The following is a 24,030-nucleotide window of genomic DNA, read 5'->3' as shown; positions in this document are numbered from 1 at the left end:
GCCATTAAATACAGTCGTAAATATTACATATTCTTTATTAATTAAGCAGAGCGTCATCAAGGATAGCAAGGCAATTACTTTACACTTGGTCTCCCATTGGTATCATCTATTTCAGATAATCCTGTCTCTAAACAGCACATAAAAAAGTTAGTCAGATTTACATGCAAGTCAAAGGTTCTCTTCCTGTCTAAGTGGGCAGTTCTTGGCCAGAATAATAACATGCAATGAGAACCAGACTTTTCGACACAAGTGAGACTGGGGACAACAGTGGTTCTACTTCAAAATCAGTGCGGTAATCAATGTTCCCATACAAGAGCTATGCTCAGAATATGAAGTTTGAAAATATTACCTGATGAAAAAGTGTTGGAGACTTTGTTGCCCATCAATTCATGCCAAATGTTGATATATCTTTTCAATAAAGACTTTCTTTAAGGGAAGAGGTGATCTGGCAGTCTTGTACAATGTCATCAGGCCAAAGAAATAATCACAGGCACACAATGAAACACAACCACAGACACTGGTCAAAGTTATTATTGTAGAATACTTTGATTAGATTTTTTATACAGACAAAAAGTGTTGACTTATCTTCCCATTAAATTCTTAGATTTCCATACAGTTTAGTCTACAGTATACAGCTGTGTTCTTTCATAATCATCATAGATAGATACTTTTTTTCTCTTAAATAACAGGCAGGTAATTATTAATATATTTAATAGTTTAATATTTTTCTCTTTTTTGTCTTTTTTCCATTGTAGAGCAGTAAGTGTATGTTCAGGAGAATGTGCAACTGTTTTTTCCATCAGATAAAAGTTCACTGATGGAAAAAGACAATAATAATCATAATAATAGTCATAATAATGTACAAGCTGTTCAATTTTAATTCTTTACAAAAAAAGCATAAGGAGAAAGAAAGAGGAAGAGACAATAGAGTAAAACACAAAATGTGCTTAAATCGTAAACAAAAGATGCACATGTGCACATTTTGGCAAAAATGTACAGTGATGGTGCAGTTGTACAATAATTTATAAGTTTTATATTAAATATAGTATATTATTTACTCTTTTTCACATTACATTTTTTTTCACCTTACCTTGCGTGATTTTTCTACAACAGAATGGAACAAAATGAAGGCAGACGATGGATTTTTTGGATTATCTGTTTTCTTTTTTTAATATATATTTATATATACATACATATATGCGTATATATATATTTGTCACTATCAGGAGTTTCGATAAAGTGTCTGTCTGTTGTGGTGGAGAGGAGGGATACCATACATATGCCACTGTAATATATTTCATCACTGTCTGGAGAGTTCAATGATTGGGGTATACGTCTTAGATATATTTAGATTTAGAAAATTATTCAGAGACGAGCATAGCTTGAGGCCTATTTCGGTAGTTAAGCTTTGCTGAGGATAAGATAAGGTTAGGAAATATTTCTTTATAATGGTTTAGCAGGTTCACTGACCTGTCCTCCCTGACCACCACTTTGGCCTGCTGATTGTGTCTGGGCCTTGAAATGGGTTCAATCTGTGAGACCTGCCAGCGCTCTCGACACTAGAGACTCCACTGAAACTGTCTGAGCCAATCGAACTCAGCAAAAGGTCGGACACATTCATGCAGATATAACACAGTTTTGCTTGAAGGCATATTCCGGGTTCAATAGCATTTGTGGCATAATGTTGATTACTACTTTTCTTTTTTTAAGAGAACAATTATTTTATAATTATTAATAATAAATGATATAAGAAGCAACGATTAAGGTTAAGGCGAGACACTTACAATGAAATTGAATGAGGCCAGTTTTTGGAATATTTAAAAGGAGAAATGTGATGCTTATAATAAAAAAATGCATTTACATTAATTCTTCTTTTAAAGAAGTGTTTTTCCCCTCACATTTCAATTCATATTGACATGGCTGTACTATGAGTATTTTTAATGTTTACTGATTGGCCCTATTCCCTTCCATTGTAAGTGCCTTGAATGGACTGAACCCAGAATATTCCTATAAAAATGGGTTTCCATTTAAAGATCCAACAACAAAAAGTTCTTCTATTCGCAGAACGGGTCAACCCATTTTAAGCAGCGTGTCTGTTGGCATTTAATAAGTAGTCAGATTGGCAGTGTGACACTGCTCCGCCTCCAGACTCCACGCCACAAACAGGGCAGAGTATCAGGAGGAGAACATCAGCATGGACAATAGCACATTAATGACAGCACAGATGCGCTGGGAGGAGAAACCAACCACTTAAGAGCCACAGTGAAGCATCGATAGACGAAAGTGAAGTCAAACAATGACGGTGAAGAGCGAGCGCTATGATATCAACATGCTCCGCAAAGACACAATCGACCAATGCAATGACATGATCTAGTGACGCTCATGCTTGCATTGTCTGCTTTCGATATTCGCCAGTTTCTCTCAACTGGACAATCTAGAAAAGTATTCTATACAGATAAAGGTTTTGTTTTTTCGAGATCCATATGTACATGTCATGAAGCGTATTTCACAGAGCTGTGGGCAGGGCAGTCTGTTGCATAAGTGCCGGTCTCATTCCCCAAAATGATTGTATTATGTTGTAACTGTACCATTCCAGACGATAATGGGGTGTAAAAGGAGGTAACCCCGGATGGTACAACTGATCATTGGAACGTCAACGGAATGTAACTGAATCAAACATTCTATCATCTGACATGGAGAATCATGAATGTCGTATATAATAGGGATTATTGTTCTGTGCAAATATGTTGTTCTGAAATGCAAACATATGCACCAATAGCAGGATGGTGTGTCTATCAAAGTCTACTGAACGTTTGCTCAGTGAACCTCAATATTGTGCAAAAGTAATGATACCGTCACGGATTGTCCATTGTTTTAGTATCTTTGATTATTTTTTATTAACTATGGTGTGGCAGTATAAGATGGATTCCCCTACCCTGGTGACCACAGTCTGCAGATATATACACAATCTGATAAATATTTCACACAAATGAGGAAAGCAAGTGTGAGTGCGAATGCATTTAAAGGGCCAGCAGGTATGCATGTACTGAACGAATAGAATTATTTGAACATGTTTAAAGGGTTGATGCATTTGTTGGTGTCAACTGCACAACATGGATTTTAATGGCTTTAAATGTGAATAAATAAATAAATCGAAGACACCATTAAATGTTGAGTCTGGGCAAACCCACTGAAATCCTTAAATCCTTAAATTTCAGCTACTTTGAACAAGGTAAGACATATTAACAAGGCCATTTTGTCTTAAGGTTGATTGCCATTGCTGAGATGGAAAATCACCAAAATCCCACCACGTCCATTTTATCACTGTGATGGGATTGCCCAAATCCTCTACCCTGTAGCATATTTTAAACATGAACATATTGTGTAAATGTTTAAAATATCAAGAGCATGATGTTTGTTTTAAAAAAGAAGAAGCAGCTTACTCTCACTTAGAGTAAAGCTACCAATTGCCCTCAAATAACAGATTTTTTGTTTTTTACATAAAATGCTGTAAAACAATGATCGCTAAAATGGTGCGGCGACATATTTGTCTTCTTTTTGTCATCAGCAGACGCATTATAATTGAATTAGTCTAAGCTTCAAATTAATATCTTTGCTTTGTTAGTACTTCTTTTTTCTTGCTTTTTTTATGCTTATAGGACAGACACAACACACACACAGACACATAGAGAGAGAGAAATAGACAAAGTGACAATGAAAAAAGAAATGTTGGTGATCACAATAAATAAATGAACAAATAAATAAATAAATAAAATGTTTTAAAGCTTATCCAGAGTAATAAAAGTCATATTCTGTGATATCGCAATGATAATCCGAGCACTCATGATGACGGTGGCGATAGTAAGAAGTCAAATATGATAATAATAATAATAATATTGAGTTTAGTAACACCGATAAAAAGTAAAGTGAATGGACCCCTACTCCACCCGTAGGGAACATATTCCTTTGCATTCCGAGAAGTCAATAGTCACCAGCACTAAAGAACCACTAAAATCCATCGGTCTGGATTCCTCACCTTCTTAGGTCCGTCCAAAGGAACCACAGATACGCAGCAGACTTGCCTCCTCTCCACACGGTGAGAGGAGAGTTGTCTGTGGGGCTGTTGTTGAAACATGAGGAGTGATAGTGCTTTCGGTGGATGGTGGTAGTAGGCGGATGGTTGTAATGGGATGACCCTATCTTAGTGTTGGGGGTCAACCACCTATAAAGTGTATGTAGGAGCCTCCCCAACCAGCATGACCCGCACAAGTCTGCATCCTCAGAGTTTTTAGGGTCTGGAGAGCGGTCAGTTATAGAGAGGTCTCCAGAGCGAGGAGGGGGTACAGCTGTCGAGAGGGGGGTGTCCAGTGCCCATCAGGGCCTGTGGGGAGGTTCACGCGGTAAACGCTGCTCTCAATGGCGTTGTTGTTGCGGTTAGGTGTGGTGGGGAGGCTGTACTGGCGGTAGGGACGGGGTGGTGGATGGGAACGCTGCGGAGGCTGGACTGGAGGAGGAGGGGGCTTTCGGAAGGCCGGATGCAATTGGTGGTTGTGCCTCGACCACTCCGATTCGTCGTCAATGTCTGTGTCGTCGATCAGCGGGATGTTGTGGATGTAGTCATTGATGAGAAACTCGGGGTGCGCCATGAAGTTGTGGATGGAATTCCTGGACGCGGGTTTCTCTCTTCCGTCGTAAAGCGAGCTACGGAACGCTTTCACCACCCGCATCTACACGGGAACAGAGGGGACGAGGTGCAGAGAGAGAGACAACAGAGTGGGAGAAGTGAAGACAGAGAGAGGGTTGAGACAGAGGAGGGTGGGAGCAAAGAAATCTCTCAGTACACGTGTGATAGAAAAGACCTGAAACACTGCAGAACCTGTTCTGAACATGCCTTACAATGCACAGACAGCTCAAGATCAGGTTGCTGCAAAAATTGTAATATGTTTGTGTCATTTGTTTTAGGTAGCTAAAGTAATGATTTAATTTTAGTACTTATAGGTACAATGTGCAATTTCTAGCGGGAACAAACAGAATTGCAAATAATTGGGACATCACTGTGACTTTCACTGTTTGTATCACTCTGTGTCTGTGTTTGCGCGTAACCATTGGCTGAACGTCTGATAGATATGGCACAAAATAGACCCACTGGAGTTTCAAAGTCATCATCTGATTGGTCTTTTGGAAATTTAAAGGTGCAGTTAGCTACTTCTGAGAAACACTGTCGATAATTGATCCTTCATAGCTCCGTAACCAAAATGCACAAACACGCAATGCAATAGTGGACGCAAAATAATGCTTCGTGAAAAATAAAGCATAGACGACGAACAAAAAATGAACATACAGCACACAAGAGTATATACAAGCAAGAGTTCAATGTCAGTCGCCAGCAGCACACCAGTTCCAGACAAACAATGACACTCAAAAATGTCCTGTTACTACAGCTAATATTACAACAACAGCATATCTTGGTTCTGTGAAACATAGCAAAACCAATGTTACTCACGTATGGAGCAGAAACAACGCAACATTGGCGTCCGTTTTCAGGTATTCCTGCTTAGGTCTCTCCAGCGCTGGAAACGTGGGTCCTAAAGCTCTTGCCTGATCATAACTCTTCTTTTTCCAGTGATATTCCTCTGACCTTTTCTCTTTTGTAATGTCTCTCAGCCATCTCTCTTTCTACAGTCTTTCTTCAAATCTTCCTCTTGCTCACTCTCTCTCTCCTCCCCCATCATGAGTGTATACGCACCCTACTGCTGATTGTCTACAAGTGTGTTGTGGTGCTCGGTCTGATCCACTTTCAACAGCGTTTTTCAGAAATCGCTTACTGCACCTTTAACGGCCCATCTGGAATCAAAGCCGCCGTGATGCCAAACCTCATGGAAGAAAAAAGCCATAGTTTACAACTGTGACAATGAGCGCTTATCAGGATCAACTAAACGCTGAATTTCCAACAGTTTTGGAGACTGCTGCGCCATTGTTACAGTCAATTTGCGCCATTGTTACAGTCAATTTGCACAACGTTCTTGGATTAATAATTTATTGGTTACAATTGGTTGGGTACTGTAGGGACATTGATATTTTCACTCCCCTAAACATGATGCTGAACATAACAAACTGTCATTGGCTACTTTGCATGTCAGTCAGGCGGCCTCTTGGGCAGTCCTTGGCCAATGAAAGCTGCTATGGAATCCAGACCTTCTGCCGTCAGTCTGAAAGTCTGATTACGTAAGACTAGTGCATACCAGACAGACTGTCAAGCCACCAATATGCTTCAGTTTTGACTTGAACATTAAAGTCCAACATATACTGCGTTTTTTACGCAAATGCTTCAGCCCACAATATACTTTAGTTTTGATGCAAATGCCTTTCAAAGTATACTTCATTTGATAGTGTGCACAAAGACAGGTGCTCGACACATCCACACTAGAGGTTTTATTCCTTGTTTGTGACTGCGTTATTTCTCTCCAAAAGTTATTAACGATAAAAATGTATTTGTTTAAACTAGAGTTGCTCGTATCTTTAAATTCCCCTCACAAAAGCGCGCATCAATGCAGGTGTCTGTTGTTGAAGTCTTAAGTAGTTTTTTGTTGTTCCATCTCCTCCGTTTATTTTTTGACCGTAAAAGAACAAGCCGGCCCAGTGTTGCCCTCTAGCGGACAAACTTATTAATGTAAAAAATGTGTGAGCTGAATATACAAAGCATGTGCAAAAAAATCTGCTGTGCGCGTACAGTAAGTGTGGCTACGCATACCCTAGCCTAGTGTACAAGTAAAAACTGAAGTGTACTTTGGCAGGTTGTGGTGGTGATTTTTCAGTGACTCTTTCAGTGACTTTTTCAGTGCCCTGTCTTTGAGTTAATCATTCATTCAAACAATTTATTCAAACACTGATTCATTCACGAGTGTTGCTTGGAGACACAATGGTCAATCCTGCTGCTTGTGTGGAACTACTTCTGTTGGTGGAGCAAAAATAAGCAAAATAACTGGTAAAATTTTGTCTAAAATGTAAGTTTTAAATTTTAAATTCTTATTTATTGAATTGTTGAATGAAAACAATACCATACTTGCAATCATGCTGTTCTGTGCTGGTCTGAATATGAGCATTCTTGATGGTATGATATTCCTTATTAGGTCAGGTTTTATTTATTACGTTACCCCTTGCACACTAAACAAAACGCTTAACCCATTCATCAACTAAAAAATCCTACAGTTTTTTTAAAACATGTTTTTTTCCCTTTTGCCATCTACCAGTGCATGATGTCCCTGACCACATCTCATGTCATAGGTTGAGCCAATTATACAGATTGCAATTCTGTTTTAGCATTTATACTGCAGAAATTGCACAATGCACATTTCTGATTTAGATTCTAATAACTAAGGCTTTACACTTAAGCTGCGCAACCAGATCTTAAGAGTTTCTCAAAGAAAGACAGATGACAAACAAAATAAAACCAAATATAAGACACAGGAAATGAACCCAAGCTGTCAGTTCACAGTTATCACTCAAAAATAAAGGTGATGGACATTCTCATAAAATCAAAACAGACCAGGCCTCAAACAAACAGATGAATGAAAGCCCAAAGTACCAAACAGTAGTCAATTCAAAACATATGCCATGTGTGTATATCGACCTATTAGTATTGAAAACTGAAGTAGTGATGATGAGAGAAAGACAGAAAGGAGGATGTCTTGATACACACATAGACACACAGCCAATGGAAGAAACAATGCATAAGGATCTGCCACAAAGTGCTAAGCAAAGGGGACGTTATGACTAGACAGATGCATGAGGGGTCCGGCTGGTGGGATGGAGGTAGGACACACACAGTGAAGCACTATGCGGTACTCTTTGACTTCCTCCTCATTGGTACTAGCAGCATTCAGGGGTGTGGTAGCAATGAGGCAATGCCACTTTAGTAATGTGATCGTGATGTCATGACAGAAGCCATGGAGACAACATGCGTAATGAGGCCATCAGCCAATGATGTCAATGCCAATGAGTGAAAATAGGTCATAATCTGTCAAGATATACTGTAGCTGAGACGTATTAAATATCGAATAATCTGTAATCTTATCTATGGATTTATCTGTCTTCCTGATCAGAAATCTGAGTTTTATTCCAGTTTGTATTATACTGTCAAGATTTACATATAATAATAATAATAATATGTTATATAAAACATATGGGTGTTTCTTCAATCATGAGCATTTTTAGGAAATAACTCAATTAAAACATCCTTATTTTTTTGAGAGGCATTAATATGTCCACCACATCTCAAGTTAGGCCTATGTTTTGTTTTAAATTACATTCTGGGGATTTTATTTATTTTTATTGGAAGTCTTTTTTATAAATTTCTTGGATAACAAGAAATAATAATATAATATTCACAATAATAATATTCTGATCACATTACAATCTCAAGCAGTGTCTTTACTGACATTGTTGTGTCTTTGCAATTTTGCAAAAAAAAAAAAAAATTGTTTTAACATAAAAGTGTTAAATAAAATTTCAGGTGAAATTATGCTACAACTGAGGGACAGATGTATACAAATCTAAAATGAATGTTGACACGATACATATTTAAAATGTACTATGATTATTCCACTCCATATAAAAATGTATATATTTTTAGGAAGGAATCAAAGATTGAGAGACCTTTTTTCAATGACCTTTTGATAATCTATTTATTTTAAAACCTGTTGGTTTTTAATAAAATAAATCACCTCATGTGACAAAAGTGGCCATAGTTGAAGAAACACCCACACGGATGATCTACAGATATAAAGTCCCTCTAGTAGGCTTATGTATATGATAAATTGCTTCACAGGTTCAGATTACATTGACTGCCAGAGGATAAGTTATCAAATTTCAAGACATCATCTAGATGGATGATGATGACTTCTCTGAGACTAGTCACTTCCTGGCACTGAGCCATTGATTACATGACACCAACTGGTGCGACAGAAGACCTTAACAAGCACTATCACACTGACAAGAACAGAGCAGGCACAATAAACAAGGTCGCAGAATCTCTGGTTTCTGCAAAAGTCACCTTATCAGCACAAATGGATCACACCGTTGTACAGTGTCTAGGCCTGAAATTGAATTTTGCTTGCTATCTCGGTAAGGGCTACTATTCTGGATTAGTGTTCAGATGACACATTCAGTAGTGGATGGTTAGAGAGGTGTGGAAAAGCACATTCAGTGAGAGAGATTGAGAGTGCGAGCATCTTTTGGCATGCGGCAGAGCAGTTGAGTGCAGATGGCAGACACAGAGAAGCTGAAGAGTGTTGATGAGATCTGCCTCAGTCTATATGCAGAGAAAAGGAGGAGGAGGACAGGAACCAATCAGAAAGCAAAATGCCCATTCCAGTGCAGCTGTCTCGTTGTCGTGTTACAGGAACAGAAACAATGAAAGTCGAGGTCAAACTCAAAAACTTGAATGCATGATGGTAAGCAGTCAGGCTCATGCTGTAAGAGTAAATCAAAAGCAGCTGGAGCACATATACACACACGCGCGTCTCTCGTGTGTATATATATATTCAGAAGGAAGGAGATTTGAGAGCGCAATCCTTTGCTGTGGCCACAGGCCGGTGCACCCCATCCCAACCCCCATTTCAACACTCACCCAGCAAAGGAAAAGAAGCTAAAATGACCAAGAAAGAATTTACAAGAGACAAAACAAACAAACAAACAAACAGGAAGGGACGGTCAAGCATTTGGTTTAGTGCTTATCTGTTTTTCCAAAGAGCCTGTTTGTTGAGGAAAAGTCATGCAAATCTGAATTGAGTAATTGTTTGTTTTCATTTTTGTTCTTTGAGTTTCTTTCTCTCTGTTTTTGCATGGATACAGGTAAACGTTCGAGTATATCGCCCACTTTTGGGAAATGTGTGTTTGTTTAAAACTGATTGAGTTTTTCTTTCTTTTCTCTTTGCTCTGGATGTTAGCATGCCAGATTACTATCCACTGTCTCCCCCACGGTGTCCTTCAAAGAAAAAAAGCTTGATGGAAAAACTTTATCATTCAAAAAAACTTCTTTACTCAACAAATATTTCCCAAAGATGTCTGAAATGAAAATAGAGCTACATAGAAAGACTTGAAGCAGACAAAGTGATAAGATGCAGGAAAGGAGAGGAAGTAGTTAAAGCAGTGATGAAATGATGACTTCATGTTGAGTTTGTACAAATACATTCAGAGAGGTATATGCATAAAGATTGTGACACGTTAAAGAACTGGACATGGACCTATTTTCACTCTTGATAAATGGTAAATAATGAAACTGGACAACAATTTGAGTGAATTATCATTGTCTAACTGCTGTCTTAAATTTGACATTTATATTAAGAAATGATGCAAAGTGCTTTTAAGAATGCTTTCAAAGTCCATTTAGAGAAATACAAATCATACTATGTAGTATTTTATATTAATGCAATTAAACTCGAAACTGAACTTGAATTTATCTACTTTTCCTCAAAATGCAACTTTACAATGCAATGTTATTTGTAATTATAGCAATATGTGTATTACTATTTTGTATTTAGATTATTTTTTCCTAATTTGACTAATGCTTTATCTCACATATTGTCATCTTGAATAATTTAACTATAGTGATCTTTATGCATTATTATGGACTGATTAAAATGCTCTGTATAATCTGATGGCAGAATTCACACAGTGACAGAGACTATGAATATGATTATTTTTATCAGATGGTAGTAATCAAAGCTAGGAAAATGTTAATAAATGAACGTCCCTTGGATCTTCCCACTTTGATAAACTAACTCTCTTACTGATAGTGTATCTGTTTTTGGCAGTAAACCATTACCATAAAAGGCAAATGCTTGAGCAAATGAGTGAGATAAACATGAATCTATCAGTGGCAGCACTGCACCTCTTCTGGACCTCTGGGTTACAATGTAAACCCATCTTACAAAACCTAAAATGAAAACAAACTTGATCCGTAGATCTGTCAAAAAATTGTAAACAAACATCTGTGTGTGGGTGAGACAGCTGTGAGGAGGGGGAGGGGGACGCATGTTTTTGGAGAGCTGTGATGAATGATTGATCTAAATAAAGTGTTTTCTTCTCTGAAGAGCTACATCCCTGGTATGAAATCATTTTTAAAGATATTTACTGATTATGTATAAACATATACATAATAAAGGATATAACACACTAACATCAACATTTTTGTAGTCTTATTTCTAACTTGAGGATGACAGAATGATGTTTAAAGAAAAAAGTTAATGTTTGGTTCACAAATCTCAGTCAAAGTCAAAGAAAATTAGCGTGAGAAAAAGGATTAAGAGATGTATAGAGCTGAAAAAATGACTAAGTGAGTAGAGTGGCACATGTCACCCACATAAGCACAGTACACACACACAGAGAGTGAAAAAATGTGATGACAAACGTACAGATACACATGAAGCACGACACAGAGCAGTCAACCGCAATGATATATGGTAGTCGTAACTTAAACATTTCTTGCCTGAAATAAAAAAAAATACCACAAAGATGGAGAAAAAGCTGGGGGGAAAAAGTTCTTAAAATCTTTATTAAAGTACTATTAGAGTTTATTAAATAAGTATTTTGGATTCAAAACAAGTTAAAAATAAGTTTAAATTATAATTATTGTTCTTAAAATTCAATAATAATTTCGTCATTATTTATTCACCCCTCATGTCGTTCCAAACCTGTATGATCTTATTTCCTCCGTTGAACACAAAGCTGTCCAAGCCCAAACTCCTTTTTTCCATTTAATGAAAGTGAATGGTGACCATATAAGGACTTTCAAGGTTTTTTAGTTTCAAGATTTTGAGTGTTTAAAGGATAATTCCGGTATTTAACACCTTGAGTCTATATTGTAGTTTGTTTTGGATGAACAAGAGTGGTGGACAACATTTGTTTGACAATGGTTCCTCTCTCGAGTTTTTGACTATAAAAGAATTGGCCATGGACCCATTTAACATTGGAGTCAATGGGCATGTCCGAAAATGTCATTAAAACAGCCAATAATGTTCGTTTACAAAACTGTGCAACTCACCGAGTGGTTAGTGGTGTTCGTTGATGATTATAAACAATATATCGTCGCAATATATGATTCGAATCCGTTTATTTTGCTATAGTGGAACTATTTTTTCAGACACTTCACAACCGTGTAACTTCCGCTCAATATTTGAATCTGAAGCGTTAGCACACTCCCGACCACTTGATGGCGATAACCGATGTTTATGTCTCGCGGGACACTCATGGTCACAGTCGAGTTCAACTTCATATTGCACTGGTCAGTGGTCACGTCTTTCAATATTTTCAAGGTTTTGTTTGTTTATTTCGCTTACTCTACCGGAGCACAGTTGCTCTGCTCGCTAGCCTTATGAGAAACGGAAGCGAGCAAAAAGACTACATCGACCAAATGTAAACAGCCCCCTTTCCGTTTCCGGTAGCGCATTTATATTAACGAGCACTCACTCCTTCAACAGAATTCAATGGGATTTTACAAAATGACGAATAAAACACGACAGAAACTGTATTTCGCAACACTTTTTGTTTCTGGAACATCAACTAACATCACTAATCACTCGGTGAGTTGCACAGTTTTGAAAACTAATGTTAAAGGTTGTTTTAATTACATTTTCGGACATGCCCATTGACTCCAATGTTAAATGGGTCCATGGCCAATTCTTTTATAGTCAAAAACTCAAGAGAGGAACCATTGTCAAAAAAAATTTGTCCACCACTCTTGTTCATCCAAAACAAACTACAATATAGACTCAAGGTGTTAAATACCGGAATTATCCTTTAATTACTATTATAATGCTTTTAATGAAGCAGTTGGTCACCATCCACTCTAACTGTATGGAAGAGGAGTGTGAACATTCTTCCACATATAATAGAAAGCCATACATGTTTGGAACGACGTGAGGATGAGTAAATGTATTTTTAGGACAGAATTTACATTTTTGACTTGACTATCACTCAATTGACAGCATCTGTATAAACAAGTTGATATTATTTTCAACAGAATGACACAGATGCTATCAATAGAGCTGAACTTGTTTTAAACCCTTGTTTTGATTCCTTTAAAGAATTATATCTAGACATATGGTAATGTACTACTTTGATAGAAAAATGAAAGACTGTTTGTTAGTTTAGAAGAGTTTAGAAGATGCCTACAGAGGAGAGAACAGGAGACAGGTAAAAATAGATTTGACCCATGAACCATGTGAATCATGGGACAGAGAAAAAGATTGTGAGGATCTGTGGAAGGGAGATGCAGTCAGTAGCACAGAGACATTAGAGGATGCTTTCACACAGTCTCATGATGGAAAATACAAGATGCATTATCTGGAAAAAAGTAATAGAGGGAAAGAGAATGGAAGAGAGAGAGAGAGAGAGAGAGAGAGAGAGAGAGAGAGAGAGGGGAAGAGAGAGAAATGTCAGAGGGAGAAGAACCTTATAGGGCTTATACTCGAAGGTTTACCTCTGTGTAGGCTCAAAAGCCATAGCAGTGCAGCACATTGACTACCTCTGCTCTCTGTAAAACCTCATCTTTTTAGCAAACCACGCTTGACAACAGAAGCCTCTCGGAAAATAAATGAGTGCCATGTACTCTCTGTATTCTCTCTGTGGATGTTTAGACTAAATACAGGTTCAACGCCGGAGCATTAATCAATGTCCAGAGATTTATTAGTAATTCAATTATTTAATTTAAGTATTACATGCAGTTATGCAATTATTTAATTTACACTAATCATCTATAGCCAATTATAAATAAGTCATGTGTAGGTTAATTTGTCTGAAAAATACAAACAATGTGTCTCTGTGATGCAGTTAAAATAATATTGTATCAATTATATTTGGGGAGGGACTATCTATCACTCGCTATTTTTGCAATCCCATTTGCTCAAAACAACAACAATAACAACAACCTCTTCAGCTTTAAAAAATAAACCAGATTCGAAAGATTCTAATGTGTTTTTTTTACACATTCTGTTGTAGATTATCGGTTTAGTTCTAGACAGAGAGAAGACGACGAGAACGGCTTATCGAGAAACAGGGATTTGAAAACAAAACCAACACCTTCAGACAACAAAGAGGAACCCAACAGCAAGAGAAAAGGCCCGACACAGCAAGACAGCACACAGAGATCGAGAGAAGGAGAGGAGGGACTCGGGAAGGAGACACAAACGGCGGCCCATAGAGGATCAGTCAAAGCCAGACAGGCTATCTTGCAAAGAGCCACTCAATCACAGAGAGACGACCACAGAGAAGCTTTCAAATACAGAACAGAATTTCCACGGCACACACGGTGGGGTGTTGCATGTGCTGCTGTGTGTGTGAGGAGGAATGCCTGGTGCATGTGTGAGTGTGTTTGTGAGACTTCATCATGTTTTGTGAGTGTTTAAAGTGTGTCTGACACAGGTAGGGAAAGCAGGGAACTCACTCCCGGGAGCGGCGCTTGCATTGGCAGTGGAGAGAACTACATGAGTGGGGGTAGAAATATTGGTTACGTCATGGAGCTGGCTGAGCACTGAGGACCGACGTCTCACTGCACCCTGAAACGAACCACTTCTCTTGAACGTACTCACTACCTCCATCTGCAGGAGAGAGAGAGAACCACATCATATACACACTTCACAGTCAGAGAGAGAGAGAGAGAGAGAGAGAGAGAGAGAGAGAGAGAGAGAGAGAGAGAGAGAGAGAGAGAGAGAGAGAGAGAGGAAGGAGGGAGCAGAGCGAGAAGAAATATGCTTGTGATTATACAACCGGCAGGAGAAAAGAAAGCTAAGTTGGCATTGTGTACTAAGGGGTACATCTTTTTACATTAAGAGATAGTTCACCCAAAAATGAAAATTCTGTCATTATTTACTTCGCCAGGTCATTCAAACCCATATTAGTTGTTTTTTTTTTGGCTATGGAACATAATTTTTTTTGTTCAGGCTGTTCCTTACACAAAGCTGTTAAATGGCTACTTGGAATTGAGTTGTATGGACCACTGTTATGCTGCATTTATGGTATTTTTGTCAATCTTTAGGCTGCAAAGATGTGGTCACAATGAACTAACATATAACTATTCTTCAAAATTTCTCTCTTTGTGTTCTACAGAAGAAAGAAAGTCACACATGGAACAACATGAGGATGAGTAAATGATGAGTAAAAGTTTTCATTTTTGGGTGAACTATCCCTTTTAAGACCTGCAACCAGGATCAAGATGAAATCAAAACTGACCCAAATTAATTTCTTAGAACACAGTCTTGGTCTTATTAAGATTATGCATATATTACAAGTCTTTATGATCTATCAAAATGTAGTAACTTGATCTGCCACTAAAACATCTTTTTGCTGACCACCAAGAACTGTCGCATTAAGACCACTGTCTGCGATTCAATAATTTCCCAATAAAATAAAACCTTTAATATGACCTTCACTCAAGAAGTAAATGGTTTGCAAACGTTCACTCTAAAGAAACACACACATTTGTCAGTTAATTTTTAGGATTATGTTACCTTTTTTCCACACACAAATATTGAGAACGGATGTCATTGCAGTATTGTTTTGTTTCTAAATGTCTCCTTTAAAAGATCAAATAGACACAAGATCAGTTCTCAAGATATAATTTCGCAAAAGGATATCTCTGCAACCACACCTCTAAAATGTTTCACTTTTCTAAAACTCACTGAATCAATTTTACATGCGAGTTGAACCAGGCCAAACCGAAATGGGAAATGCCGTAAGAATTTGCAATCATCTTGCGTAAGACCTCATTGATAATTAATCTGCAAATACCCCTGTCAAAAAACACAACACTGAGAAATGGAGGTGCTCTTCTCAGTGGAGCCATGCTGGATGAAAGCCGTGATTAGATTAGGCTGACTGATGATACGAGGCCAGCCGCTATAATGTGTGTCGTGTTTTGCCTACTCAGTGTCGAGCAGTGAGGGAATCGATGGAAACCTTGTAAGAAGCTTTACAAGCACTTCAGCAATCTATACCGGGCACTCCAAATTTTAAAGAAATATCTTTATAATGCACTACCATCCCATCAAGTCTGCTCACTGATGGTAAATATTAGCAAGAACATGGACAAAAAGAGTGAGTGCTAGACTGGCCTGAGCATATAAGTGTTTGTGCTAGCATGTGCATGTGCTCTGAGAGCATTCTATTATAAAATCTCTTTCTGTAGTTACAGTGCCATAAACCAACAGGCATCACGGCCCACTTACTCTATAAATTAGATAAACTTCATTGTCATGTATGTGCCTCCTAGGAAAAAAAAAAAGACCACCACAATAGATTCTTCAACTAAAGTCATGGATAGAGTCCGGACTGAGAACTACGATTAGCATAAGTACAATTCCACTCAAGGAAATTCATTCAGCATTGACCAAACTACTTCAGTAACTAGCAAAAAAACAAAACAACAACAGCCCTGTGAGCTGAGGTTCCGTGAAGGTTGAAAATTGTAGAGAAAGAGATAGTGAAAAGGAATGGACAGAGAAACAAGAGAGTATAATAAACATTTGGTTAATTGTAGAGAACAGATCAAATCAAAATAGATTTTCAGCAGAGCCCTTGAAATGAGCAAAATATAAAGGCAATTTGCACAAATATACATGAACAAGTACAAGTAACAATAAGTATTTCTAATCTATTCTTCTTACCAAAGTCTCCAAAGTATTGTAACTAAGGTGGACACATTTATTATAATAATACTACAAGCCTTGGTGCGTAAGACTCAAATTCAGCAAGAAGAAATTACTTTCATTCAGCGAGGATGCATTCAATTGATCAAAAGTGACAGTACAGACATTTATAATGTCACAAAAGATTTATATTTCAAATAAATGCTGTTCTTTTGAACTGATTCATCAAAGAATCCTGAGAAAAATGTATGACGGTTTCCACAAAAACTGTATAATAATATTAATAATAATATGAAATGTTTCTTGAGCATCAAATTCAGCTTGGCCTTTACAGACTATATTATGCCTTTACTTACTATATTAGAAAAGTTATTTTTTAGTAACTTTTTTTAGTATAAAGTCACTTTTTTTTAAATCAAATAAATGCAACCTTGCACTGTAAATTTTTTTTACTGCTGTGATTATTTATCACAACTTAAAATTCAACATTAGAATAAATAAAAAAAAGTTTAAACTTTAAAAAGTATGTGTTTGTGCTTGACTTATATTTAAGTCAATAAAGTTGGGATATTTATCAAAAAAAAAATGTATCTGCGGCAATTTTTTAGTGTCCTGAGCGACCTTTAAAAAACGAAACTTTTGAACCCCAAATTTCATACTGTACATTATAATATTGTGGTGTCTAAATCCACTTTAGGAATTTAAACGAATTTAAATTTATTTAGACAAAAAAGTACAGAACTTTAATATCAACCACAACATGGCAGTAGTTATCAGCTTATCGCATTGGCCAGATCTTTAAAATCGGCGCATCTCTACAGTCAAGGATTGTTCAGATCCTCATCAAATCTATAAAGTCTGTGGAGCAACATTCTCAAGTCCCATGCAGCGCACCAGGATGCGACTGATTCTATGCTGTGACTGAGGCAAATGAGTTACTAAGAAATAAATTAGGACTTTAAAAGGACTCAAGTTACATAATAGAGTGACAAAACAGAGCTCTGAGCACGGGAGGGGGGAATGTTATAGATTCTTGTTAGGGGAAATCTATACTCATTTAGAGAGGGTCCCAAAAGTGGGCAGCAGAGACAGAGATAGAGTAGCGAAGGAGAGGAGGAAAGGCAAAAGGAGAAGGCAAGGATGAGCTAATGTTGGTGACTCAGAGAGGGTCTAGAGGGAGAAGAGGACAAAACCAAAGGAAAAGCAAAAGAGCATTCTTTGAAGAGACTAGTTCTACTGTCTGTGAAAATGATCTTATGTGCTCTAACTAGCTCTACCACAGCGATTGACTGATCAAGGGGTCTCATGCACAGCACCTGAGTCTGGATACGGTTAAGGCCTCTAAACCAGAGGATCTGCCCCCTGCGTAGCTCTCTCTCAGCATGGTCGATCTCCTCCTCGTCCTCCGCCATCTCGTCCTCCGTCATATCGTCTGCCGCCCGCCCCTGGCCCGCCTCCTTCAGACACTTCAGGTGACTAGTGGGCACTGTGGCGATCACCTGAGATGAGGAGGAGAATTAGTTTAAGAGGAGTGGAATGACCGATGTGACTATGGCCATTGGTCGATATACAGTAGATAAAAATAAATGGGCAAAAATACGTGCTGGCATTCTGGAACTTCTGTCAGATTTAACCACTGCATTAGACACGCCCCCTCATTCCAAAGCCCCGCCCTACAAAGATAAAGCTGAGATCCTCAAAAGCATATATTGATCACTGGAATAAATGACATTTTAAAATATATTAACATAGAAAATGGCTATTAAAATAGAAAACTATTTTAAATTGTAATAATACTTCACAATGTTACTGTTTTTGCTGTATTTTTGATAAACAAATCAGTCTTGTTGAGCAGGAGACAAAAAATATATATATTTTAATGGTCGTACATTGGACATTTATAGTAACTGTGCGTGCTCCTTTTCCAAATTGAATCCAGTACAATCATAATAATGTGATTTTTTGCTAAATTCACTTTTAGTGTTTAAAACAACTGATTTTTCTTTTATTTTTAATTTACTTAGACAAAATAGTCAACAAAATGGTGTTTTTTTATCAGCCATATATTTTTATCACCCATATATTATCAGCCATAACATCAACATAATTATCAGCTTATCATACTGGCCAGATCTTTAATATTGGCGCATCCCTAGAGTGTCAAACACTGTTCACGTTCACGAGGAACCACATTCTCAAGTCACATGCAGTGCCAGGATGCGACTATTGCTATAAATCTTCTCTAAATAAAAGGAATTGGTGCTTAAAGGGATAGTTCACCCAAAGATGAAAATTCTGTCATCATTTACTCACCCTCAAGTTGTTCTAAACCTGTATACATTTCTTCCTTCTTCCGAACACAAAATATATTTTGAAGAATGTCAGTAACCTAACAGTTAATGAGCCCCATTGATTTCCATAGTATTCCCCCCCCCCCCCCCCCCCCGTACTATGGAGGTCAATGGGGCCCATCAACTGTTTTGTTACCCATATTCTTCAAAATATCTTCTTTTGTGTTTAGCAGAAGAAAGAAATTCATAAAGGTTTGGAACAACTTGAGTAAATTATGACTTTTTTAGGTGAACTATACCATTAAGTTGCGTGATCCACTTCATCTACCAAGCTCTAAGCTTCCTGCTGCCCTGTGAATATGCAAAATGATTGACAAGCAGAAAGTAATTTAAAAAAACTTGGTTTTGAGTAGTTAAAGAATCTGTGGCACATAATATCTGTCAGGTAATAGGGATATTTTCTGAGTACCATTTTAATAAAAGCCGCTTTAATGGTTTTGTCATTCAGGTGCTTAAAATCAAGCATACATCCAAAAATTTTCAGCAAGATGAGAACCAAAGAGCAGGTACACCAATAAAATGCTGTATTGAGTCTGGTGTGGAAGAACTTGAACCCAATTGAACACCCGTGGGATGAATTTGGGATGAGCCAGACCTCATTACCCAACATCAGTGCCTGACCTCACTGATGCTCTTGTGTCTTAATGGGAGCAAATTCATACGGCTATATTCCAACATCTAGTAGAAAAAAAGCCTTCCCTGTAGTACAGAAGCTGTTAGCAATAAACGGAGTACTAACTCCAAATTAATGTTTCTTGGTTTGAAATTAAACGCATATGGAGTGTGAGTGTGGAGTGGGTATCCACATATTATTGGCAATGTGCTGTCCCTTACAAAAAAAGTGTGCTATTAGTATAGTTCTTATAACCTAAGAATAAGAAAGTATACTTTCAATCTACTTATTATGTACGTCTTAGAAATATACATTTAAGTATACTTGACATATACTGACAGAAAATATAAGTATATTTGGCCTATACTTGTACTCAATCTTTTGATCGCAACACTTAAAAGAATAATTAGGTGTTCTAAGTATACTTGTAGTTCTAAGTATGCTTGTAGTTGTTTACTCTTTTCAGTAAGTAGCCTATTAAATACTTTCCCCCCACAAAGATTTACTTATAGACTAACATTTCTTGAAAATATTGATTTATAAAGAAAAGAGATATGTTCTTAATTCTGAGAATGTGAATTTTTTTGTGTAGTCCAATAGAAGCGTACATAGTCAATGGCTGAATCCGAAATTGCCCCCTAAACCCTCATTCACTATTCCCTACGTTAGTCCACTAATACTGTTCACTTGAAGGAGTGAATGAAAAGTAGTGAGCGAATTCGGACAGTCGTTGAGCGTACATCGGTTGTACATTCGTTATTGCAGTGCAATGTGGGATTGAATAAGTGCACACAATAAGGTCCACAATGGTTTCAGACACCACTAAAAATGTCTGTCCCTTCAAATAATGCCCTATTTGAGGGTATAGGCATAGGGGGTGGCAATCCATGTTTTCACTGTTATACGGTAGGGGGCGCTATTACACATCTTCTGAAAGAGTACTGAATCTCCGGATCAAAACACAGCAGAAGAAGAAGCAGAAACAAGCTTTAGAAGCATTGCTTACGTGCATGTAATCTAATGTGATCTTCAGATATTAAACCGCATATAAATCAAAACTGCCAAACGTTGACGAATGAAATGTCGACCCAGGTACAGGACTGTGAAGCTTTGTGGGTGTTGATGGACTCAATCTACTCCATCTATGTTTTGATCATCGCACTGAATCTGATCCGGATGTAAACACCATTTTCTCAGCTTTTTGTTCAAAATGTTGCTCTTTTTGTGAAACACCCACATTCAAGTGTTGTTAAAAAAAGAGAATACATGAAGCTTTTTTAAGCAGAGGCTCTGTTCTTTCTTTTTATATATTGTATGTTCAGATATACAACTAAATATTCTGCTCGTACAGCTAAAAAAAAAGTTGCCAGTGAAAGATTTTAAGTACAGTTAAAGATACATTTCATGTATAAAAAATAATACCTAAATAGGAGCATAGTAGTATACATAAAGAGCTAAAATAATACATATAGTAAACTACAGTATAAGTATGATGTTAGGTTCACCTAAAAAAAACCTTACAAGTATACTTGCAGTATAAAACTACTAATCTAGTAGTTTACTGAGAGTGTACTTCAAAGTGTACTTTTATCAACTAAAAATGTGCTACAAATATTTAATTAGTAAACTATCACTACACCTATAAGTTCACTTGTATTATAGTTGCAGTACAAATTAAACACTTTTTGTGTACTCAAAGTTTACTATTGTAACACTTAAAGTACTAAAAAGTGGGCCAATTTAGTCCTAAGTACTGAAACAGTACACTTACAAGTATACTAGTACATTAATTATTAGTATACTTACTAAAGTATTTGAAAATATTCTTGAATTTTACTTAAAGGTGCTGTATGTAACTTTTTCACTCTACTAAAGCATAAAAATACCATATGTTTGCATATATTAAGGAAACATGCTAAGTTCACATACTTGTTTCTCAGAAAAACACTTCTACAGCCAGTTATTTTACTTTGAAATGTGCGTTTCCAGGCTGGAATGTTTGTTTTTGTTTTGGTCTGTGATACTGCACATTGCCAATTTTCATTGTCCATTGCGCTCGTTCCTGTTGCGGTGCTCAAACTGGCAACCCGTGTCTTACAGACTGCACCTTTAAGTATACTTAATAAAATGAACTTTTTTTGTAAGGGGTACTGTATAATACAATTTATTAAAAGCAAATAAGATACTCACTTGGGTTTATCAGGCAATTTGGCACAGTTATCAGCTGATGCAATAATCTTAAAAATAGTCAAATATCAGCCAATTAATCAGGTTCTTTTGGGGAATAAAATGTCATATCTGTAAGAATTTTGAAGATCTTAAACTTGATAAAATATTTGACTTAGTCACACAATGTTTGATAGTCGCTCTCCTTATTCGTTCTTTGACTCTTACTCTCCTACCTGACCCCACAGCAGCTCTCCAACTCCCACGAAGAGGCACCACAGCCATTGCTCCATGTTGAGAGGGGCACAACTGAAGGGCTTTCCCCCAAACTGCACAATCACAATCTGCACACAGATCAACAGCAAACCCATCAACACTCAGCACAGCCGAAATTTAGGCAGCCAGCACATCAGTCACCTGCTCGTGTTACCTTTCATTCAACCTCATGGAATCCCAGATAAAAATGTTATATTTCACACTCTTTTTTGGGGGGGGGATATCTGTTAAATGCATTTAAGAGTTTCCAAACAAATTAAGTGCAAACTTCGCACCACACCCGATTTCATAGGTAAACTTAATCACCTGTCAAAAAAGTTCAGACTTCACAAATTCAGTTCAGACTTGGATAGATCATGGATAGATCTGATCGTGACAAACAGCAATACAATCTTTAAGGTTGTGCTACCAACACTATACTGAGGTTAAGGTGAGGGTTTGGGTTTAGTATTTACAGAATTTAATATATAAAAGAATCGGCTGTGGGACAGGATTCGGCTTTTCTGGTTTAAAAAATGTATGTAATACTCTGTTATTTGTAGCTGCAAGCATTATCAAATTAATCAAAATTTACTGAGTACCTAGTACCAGAGTACTGATCCTTTGGAAGTGCATGCAAAGTGGATTTGCTTTCGCAGAGCAGAAAACAGCGTCTTCTCGAAATGTCGATAACATGAACCAAACTCTTCCAGGCCTCAGCTAAAACTACATTGTCTGAGGGCTGGTCAAAGCATACATTGATTACTGATTATAACTCCATTCATCATGCACTTTGATCTGTGAAACTTTGGGGGCCTTTTACATTCGCAAACAGCTATATTACACACTACATGAAAGGTAATATTCAAAAAAACCTAATCGGGGCACTTTAATAAATTAATTCAAGATATATTTTCTGAAAACTAGCCTTAATATCTTATGCACTTCAAATAAATTAATTTAAATTATTTTTAAGGGCAAACAATACAAAAATGCAGTGTATTTAATAAACTAACACACAGGGGTGAGAGATATGCAAAACGTTGTTAATGACGGTGTTCAAATTCTGCAGAGATCTGGAGGGCCTGCTCATGGAGCACAACATGAACTACAGTAGCTCTGACCTGCACTCCAAATGTTCCCACAACAATGCTGCAGAAGATAGGGTTCCTGAAGATGCCGTCGAACACGTTCCTTTCGCCGTGAATCTTGCGAGCGTTGATCTCGTTGAAGAGCTGCATCAGGACAAATGTATTGAAGATGATGGTGTAGTGTTCAGATGGGGGGGAGTGTAAGGGTGCATAACGGCCGCAGTCGATGTTGAAGATTTTCTCTCCTTAGGATAAAATAGATGAAAGCATACAAAATTAAAACTTTTATTTTTCTTTAAAAAATGCATCTGCTAAATTAATAAATGTCAATACATGTAACATAAATAATGCAAAACAACACATATTGATCCTTGAACTCTTTGTCCTACCGACAAACAGCAGGGTGAAGATGATGACAAGCTGATAGACTCCATGACCCAGGATGTTCTTCATCATTGTGAGCGAGATGAGGGGGTTGTTGCGGCCGTAAGGTTTCCTAAGCAGTAGGGCTTCAGTGGGCGGCTCAGTGGCAAGAGCCAAAGAGGCAAATGTGTCCATGATCAGATTGACCCACAACATTTGTACAGCTTTTAGTGGAGAGTCCTACACACAAACACACAGATTACAGATGAAGATACTGAACTACACTTTTTTACCAGTGAAGAGTATGCAGTAACACCAGCATCCAGCAGGAGGCTCAGTGTCTGATTTAACTGCAGCTTCCTTTTGCTATGAGCTTGAGAGGTGCAATGCAGTCAGTTCCCCTAACCTGCATGACACAGAGCTATCAGCGATCTAGAGTGGCCGTTTCACATTTACTGCAACACTATGGGCTAAGACAAATGAAAAGGAGTAGATTTAGGGGGGGATGCAATGGGGAACTGCCCTTGCCCTCCCTTATCATTTGTTTT

The 24,030-nt window shown here is 37.5% G+C and overlaps 1 protein-coding gene across 1 annotated transcript in view; it reads right to left on the bottom strand.

Moving 5' to 3' along the window:
• Nucleotides 1-56: 56 nt before the first annotated feature.
• atp2b3b (ATPase plasma membrane Ca2+ transporting 3b) overlaps nucleotides 57-24,030 on the bottom strand; it is a 58,819-nt gene continuing 34,845 nt past the window's right edge. Inside the window, 5 exon segments of the mRNA XM_079587943.1 lie at nucleotides 57-4,727; nucleotides 17,960-18,142; nucleotides 22,010-22,117; nucleotides 23,153-23,364; nucleotides 23,509-23,722. Coding sequence (XP_079444069.1) covers nucleotides 4,311-4,727; nucleotides 17,960-18,142; nucleotides 22,010-22,117; nucleotides 23,153-23,364; nucleotides 23,509-23,722 — 1,134 coding nt within the window. The 3' untranslated portion in view covers nucleotides 57-4,310.

The sequence above is a fragment of the Phoxinus phoxinus genome (assembly GCF_949152265.1).
Source record: "Phoxinus phoxinus genome assembly, chromosome: 18".
Classification (NCBI taxonomy): Eukaryota; Metazoa; Chordata; class Actinopteri; order Cypriniformes; family Leuciscidae; genus Phoxinus; species Phoxinus phoxinus.
This window is presented reverse-complemented; position numbering and strand designations above follow the sequence as displayed.